Source organism: Parambassis ranga, chromosome 22 (assembly GCF_900634625.1).
Source record: "Parambassis ranga chromosome 22, fParRan2.1, whole genome shotgun sequence".
NCBI lineage: Eukaryota > Metazoa > Chordata > Actinopteri > Ambassidae > Parambassis > Parambassis ranga.
The window spans coordinates 15,696,741-15,704,130 of NC_041042.1; the positions used below are offsets into that span (position 1 = coordinate 15,696,741).

The window sequence follows — 7,390 nt, forward strand, 5'->3', positions numbered from 1 at the left end:
ACCCCACTGTTTACACACTGTCATCCACAATTAATACCTCCTGGGGACTGGGCTGCCTGCCCTCTGCAGGGCCCCCGGACCCATCCAGGGCCCTTATGGATGCCTAATTGAGCATACCGCTCTGCTGATTGAATTAACAGCTCTGTCTCTGGGACCTTTTCCCCTTCCAACGAGGGGGGGGGACTATTCCACACACGCATGGGACCCCTGTACCGTCCCACAGAATACAGAGCAGAGAGTGGGGAGGGTAGATGAGACGGGGGCGGGGGGAGGTGGGGTTGGGATTGGCGGTGGCTGGAGAAAGCAAAGGGTCAGAAGGGGAGGATTGTTGAAACTGTCCAGAAAACGTGGCCCTTTCTGTTGGCAAACCGAGGCTGGAAATGTGAACTGGGGGCAACCAAAGGTCTCAGTCTTCACAGGGCCAGTGAGTTCCAGCAGGGCAGCGAGTGTGCAGGCCGGAGCCTGTTGCACAACATCAGCACACTGTACTGTACACACACCCACGGAAAACCAACTCTCCCACAATCCACCAAAAACTCAATGTTTGAAATTTTATACCGGTGTTTTTGGAAATTTAATGAAATTCTATTTAAAGCAAAATTACTGTGTGGAAAAAAAAATAGTGAACGTGTTCAATTTGAATGTTTTTAAACATTTATTACCTTTGTTTGCTCATTAGATCTACAACAAAGAAATATATGTTGTCATGTTTTTGTATTTTGTATAGAAAATGTACCAATGTAGAATGAAATTAAGCAGTGCATCAAATTTACATTCATTCAGCTTCTAAATTTTCTTGTCCTGATTTTATAAATAATATATATACATATAGTCAGCAATATTTTTTAAAATAGGTAATACGTGTAACATTATCACCTTTGGTTTACTAGACTTGTCTGAAGAGCATTATACGTTCACTCAATGTGTTCCACCCCTACACTGTCCTCCTGGCACCATCCACTACAATAGTAGTAAAATATAATAATGTGGAAAATCAGAAGCCCTCTAGAGAGGCCGAGCGTTTGCCATGTCTTCATCAGAGTTGTCAGCACACACGTCCAGCTGAAAATCAGATCTGCCTCTTGAAGGGAAATGAAACGGCTGAATTCACGTCAGCTGAGGCTGATGACTGTCAGACTCACACAGCCAAAAAATAAGTGCATATTGTCTGAGTTCCTCTGGATTTATGTGCTGTGTCAGCGTATAAAACAGGCTTCTTTCAGTGGAGTGAACAGAGAATCGATCCCTCTTATAACAGCATGAAGATATATAGTTTTATATTATGTTTTTAGAAAATATTCCTGTTCTTTGTTGCCTTCAGCTCACAGATGGAGCTGAAGGCATTTTTCAAAATAAAATATTTCTTTTTACTCTCTGAACATCATGAGGAACATTTTGATTACTCTAAACAGTTCAGCTCTACCTTTTATATTATATTATACATAAATTTGATATTATCTTTATTCTGCTATTTTGGAAGTCCACTTCAATCTATATAACAATCAACAATAAGCAGCAGTAACCATGAACACGTCTTCTTATTTTGTGAAGCTTGGTGTTCCAGTAAAGCTCAAATAAACCTGTAACCTTATTGGTCTCACTGCAGTTGTCCCTTTGAACGCTGGTTGTAGCACCAATAAGAACTTATTCCACATCAAAGTGTTAATATGCCCTAAAATAATTTCAAATTTTGTCATATAAAATGTGTTATCACCACATTTTCCCCACTAACCATGCAGATGAGCTGCAGGCCCTGAACACCACCAGCTGGGCCTTGCAGTGGTCTCCATGACTCCTCCGACCAGCTCACCTCTCGATGAACCCCCAAGTCCAGCTTTGGTGGTGGGGAGCATGCCCTACCGAAAACAAAAACAAAAACAGACAAATTCTGCCGAGCATACCCCTGCACCAGTGAACTGTGCAGCAACCACACCATGGCCTGCTCCCCTTTGGCCCCCCTCCCAGACCCCATGCCCCCTGTTAACAAGCCAGCCAGCACGTTCCCTGTTGTCACTTGTTACCCGCTGTCCTCCTGATATGGCTCGCGGGCGGGGCCAATTAAACTCGCACTGTTCCCCACACCGGGTCATGAGTTTAGTGGGTCATCATCGCTGCGATTTTCACCCAGAGTTATCTAATCCTGATCCAACCGCTCCGACTGGACCAAACCAGACCGGCCTGTCTCCATAAAGTGGCTGTCGGTGAATACACTCCATTCATGTCCATCACTTCTTCTACTTACTATAATCATTTTAGTAGTGCTTCTGCTAATTATGGAGGAGAGAACACCAGCAGTGATGATGTGGTGAAAGCAGCACCAACAAAGCCTCAGACTTCAGTCCTGAGCCTGTCAAAACCTTTCACCCCGGTCTACACCTGATAAGAGAGAACAACATCCAGACACCACTGTGCTGCAAGAAGGAGCTCCCTGCACATCTTTCTGCAGCATAAACATTGTTGTATGTTTTTTATTCAGAGAACAGGAGGTTTAGCTTCACAATCAAGTTACAAAGACAACAATTCAGAATGCAACCTCTAAGAATGTGATGAATGTTTAAGCAGATAAAAAGATTCAGTATGACTGTTTAGGACAAATGCTGCTAAAAAATGTTATAAATGTAGAATAAGCAGACATGATGTCAAGAATTCTTAGATAAACATATAAAGTAAGCCATTTTGTTGGGACATGGCAAAGAATTAAACCAACACATACTATCTAGAAGAAAATATTAAGCTGTTTCTTTGTTAAATTCAAAGATAAATATTTAATATTATTATTTTAATATTTAATTTAGTTTTCTTAGTGTCAGATTATTTATAACATAATGCTGATGGGATCTAGTAGGAGGGGTGACTTTCCTTGGAGGCCTGTAACAGACTGTAAAGGCACCTCTGCACAGACCATAATACAATTATATTGTGGCGCCCTCTTGTGATCATTTTGAGGAATTACACCGTGTAATTACTTCACACACAGGCTGACAGATGGCAGCAGCTACAGATAATGATGTGATTTTTGACGCTCCAGCCTGAACACATTATTCGATTTTATTTAATTACTTTTATTCGTTTTATTTTTTTTAACACTTTCATATATTTTCTCTGAAACGTATAAAGCAATAAATAATAGAATAAGCAATAAAAACGTGTTTATTATTAACATCTTTTACTGTCTGGCAGAGCACCGGGCCTTTGTGAGGATCCTCGCTGCAGGCTGCATTCTGCACCATTAGTCCCGTGTTCTTCTTCCGTGTTAAAAAAGCGTGTAAGCTGAGTGGACAGGCGCTGTCTGGGTTAATTGCAGCGTGCAGCCAGTATTTTTAGTATATTTGCCACAAGCAGGCGGAGCTAAGGAGGCTGAGATGGAGGGATGCTGCTGAAAAGCAGGTGGAGACCGCGGATGTTGTCGGGGGTTGCCGAGATAAGATAAGAGACAAGGGAGTTTAAAAAAACATAAAGAAAGCAGCGCTCTGGGAGTTTTTATTGGTATTCGTATGAAAATTTGAGCCCCGCTGCTCAGACTGACAGGCTGCGAAAGGCTCCGTCTGTGTCCGGTCGTGTCGGTGGAGGTTGCGGCGATGTGATGCTCCATCCTTGGGTCGACGGCCGAAGCCATTCCCCCTGAAACCTGATATTATGCAGGGAACAAGCGGGGCTGGACGGATTACAGGGGAACAAAGCACCGGTTCAGAAAACGTTTTGCAAACTGGCAGGTCAGTGGGTGTAAATTCCAACCAATTGAAAGCAGCAGAAAATGAAGCCTTTGTAGCACCACAGCAAAAAGCAACATCTAATTTTATAAATTCTATTAATTATTGATTATAAATCTGTGCCTGATGTGTTCATATTGAGGCCCTGCGGTGCTATTTCTGCCTGTTTTGTGCTGATAAACAGTCTGGGCCTTCTCTGATTGTGACTAGGTGTGGGTCCATGTTAGTGAGCAGATTGGCTTGTTTACCCCACACTGTCTCCATCACAGTATGTAGGCCTATATATTTTCCAGGACAAGGTATTTGTAGGTTGATTGTGTGATATAGAGTGAAAAATATTGCTGTGAGTAATCGAATTCTCTCAGCCTAGTAACTCTGCCAAAAATAGATCCTCTATTAAAGGACTGTGGTGTTTTTCCGTGTGTTATGTCACTTCCCTGAAGGGAAAATGTCTCATTTGGTGTAAAATCAGTGAGTGCATGAATATGTGCTCATGCATGCATGCATCCATGAACCTGACCCTCCCCCCACAGGCTGCATCTCTTTTAAGCTCTAGACTGAAAACCATAATCCCCTAATTGAAACCTCTCCCCACTATTTTATCCACTCATGTTTCGTATAATCTCCCCAACTCTCTTTCTCTCTTTCTACCTGCAGCCAACTATGGTCGACCCCTCGGAGGCTGAGGAGCAGAGCAAGTGTAAAGGTCCGCACCTCGACACACCAGCTGTGGCCACTGAAGACCCACGGCTGCCAGAGCAGGCTGATGGAGCCACCACAGAGGACGATGGGGATGCAGGTTTCGAGACGCCGCCCACTGGCAGTTCGGAGCCGAGCCCCTGCCACACTGCATCATCTGAGGGGACAGAGGTCGCCTCTCTGGGCGCAGCAACTCAGCAACCACAGACTCAAGCAGACAGTGATGTGTCTCCCAAACTGCACCTGGATCTGTACAACTTCGACTCACCGGCCGCAGAAGGCAGCCGCTACGTCCTAACAAGCCCCCGGTCTCTGGAGGCGTGTGCTCGTTGTGGGGTCAAACCTGTGGAGCTGCTGCCCCGCCCGCTCTCTGACTTTGCCCGGGAAGCTCCCGGCCGCTCCATGCGTGTCGCCACAGGGCTGTTTGAGGTCTACGAGAAGGACAGGCACGCCAAGCTGAGGCAGTGCCGGGAAGAGAGGGAGAGGATTGTAAGGGAGGAAAAAAGAAGGATCCTGCAGGCAGCAGTCAACAGCAGCAGCAGCGCATCACCCTCAGCTGTGGACAAAGCTTCGTCTGGCTCCGGTCAGCCTCCTAAATCTGGAGTGACCTCCAGCCCGACCCTCAACGTTGGAGCTTCCACTAAAGCCACAGCATCGGCTCCAGCTGCTAAAACAGGTACATCAGTGTTATCTAAAGCCCCAGCTGCCAGTCTTAGTACCTCGCCTAAATCTATCCACAAAGGATCTACTCCGTCCTCAAAACCTGGATCTGCACCCTCTAAGGGTGGATTCACCAGGCATCCTCTGTCCTCTTCTACTGAACAAGTAAAAGCCGCACGGCCGCTCTCATCCGGCCCTCCACCAGTCATCAGGAAGTCCTCTGGGGGCAAAACGTCAAACACTTTTCCCAGATCAACACCTAAACCCCCCTCCTTCCCGAGAGCCAACTCCACACTGACATCATCAGTGACGAAGCCTGCAGTTCAGAGCTCTGCGACGCCTGTGAACGGCGTGACAGGAGGACCGTTCTCTCAGCATAACGGACATCTGGGGTTTCATCCCAAGGTGCGAGGAAAAAGCCACTCTCTGGAGTCTTTGCAGCGAAGGATAGATCCCATCTGCTCTTCAACCTCCACCACCACCACCACCACCACAACTACATGCACCTCGTCAGAGTCAGGTGCTTCCTCATCGTACAGCTGGGATGGTGCACGGGACCACTGGGCTAAAGTCTCCAGCCCTCGTGCTCGCACTCTGGCCACTTTCAACTCCCTGATGGGGCGCAGCCTTAGCCTCGGTGACCTGAGCCACTCTCCTCAGACAACACAGAAGGTGGAGCGCATTGTGAAGGAGGTGAAGCGCAGAGGCCTGAAGGCAGTGTCGGAGCGTGACCGCAAGATCGCAGCTCTGATGCTCGCCAGATACCAAGAGGAAGACATCATGAGTCAGACCCGTTACGTGGCTCACCTTCAGTGGGACAGCGAGCGAAGAATGGAGGAACTGCGGCGAGAGCAGGAGGACAGAGAGAAGCAGCGTGCAGTGCTCCAGTGTCAGAGAGTGTGGCAGACACAAGTGTCCATACGCCAGAGGAGACTCAGCCAGCAGGAGCGAGAATCAGCAGCCGCCAAAATGAGGCAGGTTGAGGAAAACGAGGAGCGATGGAAGGAGCTGGCAGAGCAGCAGGAACGCACCCGTCTGCTGAGGTTACAGCAGGCTGCGCGAGAGGAGAAGCACAAAAAATCTCTTCAGGAGCAGAACCGGAAGGCCCTGGAGGAGGAGAGGGCTGCCATGCTGGAGCAGGAGAGGCTGCTGCTGAAGGAGAAGCTCACCATGGCTGAGCTGAAGAGGCAGGAGAAGGAGCACCAGGCCCAGGAGGAGAGACTGGGTCTCAACAAGGCCGAGAAGAGACGTCACGCTGCCCTGATACAGGAGATCGCCCGCAGAGAGCAGGAGGAGCGGGAAGACGCCAGGAGGGCAGCGGAGGAGAAGCTCAGCCGCTCTCTGGAGAATTACGAACAGATAGTTGAACGTCGAGGGCAGGAGCTGAAAGAAAAGGCCAAGCGTGAGGAGAAGCAGATCCAGAAGGCACGCAAGGCTGCAGAGAAGCGTGAGAGGCAGCAGCAGCAGCAGTTGGAGGCTCGTGTGAAGGAGGCGGAGAAACGGGCCCAGCAGGCGGCTCTGGTGGCCGAGGAGAGGGCCAAAGAGAAGGCTCAGCGGGCCATCCAGAGCCGGCAGGAGAAGGAAAAGCTCCAGAAGCTCAACAGGCAGCGGGTGGAGGAGGAGGAGAAGCAGAGGCGCCTGGAGCTGCTCCAATCCATCGAGAGGAAGCTGGAGAAGAGCGAGCAGATCTTTAAAGAGAAGAAGGCGGTGTTGGAGTGCGCCCGCTCTGTGGCTCGAGCATCCTTTCATGTGCGGGACAAAGTGCGGGAGGAGACCAACATGCGTACTTTTGACAAAATGGCTCTGGAAGCTCAGCTCAAAGCCAGTCTGGATGAGAAATAAACCCATAGCTTTGTCGTGGTCATGTGCTCGGCCTTTGCCTTCATTATGGCCCTCATTGCTCAACAGCTTTACCCATGACACATCCCCTTTTTCCTGACATATCTTTACCCATCAGCTGGGTAAAGATATTATCATCATATCATATCAAAACATTTTTGTATCATGGCTGTATTAACAGTGAAGCCAGTGTGGGATATACTTGATATTAGATAACAGACCCCTCCTCTCTTCTTCTTCTTTTTTTTTTGCCACTGGACTGAAAGCTGTGCTGGAATGAAAGAAGTCATTGTTTACCAGGAAGCACAACTCCATGACAACTGCAGAGGCTTTTCAGAGAGCACTCCTCTTAGGAGGAAAATTAAGCAAAAAGAAAAAGCAAATGGTTCCAGAGCCCCAAAGCCAAATGAAGGAATCTTTTTGTACACACTCTGACACAGCTTGATGCAGCATGGGAGTAAAGCCCTGGGCTGGACACTTGT

The 7,390-nt window shown here is 48.0% G+C and overlaps 1 protein-coding gene across 1 annotated transcript; it reads left to right on the forward strand.

Annotated features, from left to right (window-relative positions):
* The first annotated feature begins 3,675 nt into the window (after positions 1 to 3,675).
* ccdc177 (coiled-coil domain containing 177) lies at positions 3,676 to 7,124 on the forward strand. The gene is made up of 2 exons (XM_028396483.1): positions 3,676 to 3,713; positions 4,368 to 7,124. Exon 2 carries the CDS (start codon positions 4,374 to 4,376, stop codon positions 6,909 to 6,911), a length of 2,538 nt encoding a protein of 845 aa, XP_028252284.1. The 5' UTR covers positions 3,676 to 3,713; positions 4,368 to 4,373; the 3' UTR covers positions 6,912 to 7,124.
* The last annotated feature ends 266 nt before the right edge of the window (positions 7,125 to 7,390 follow it).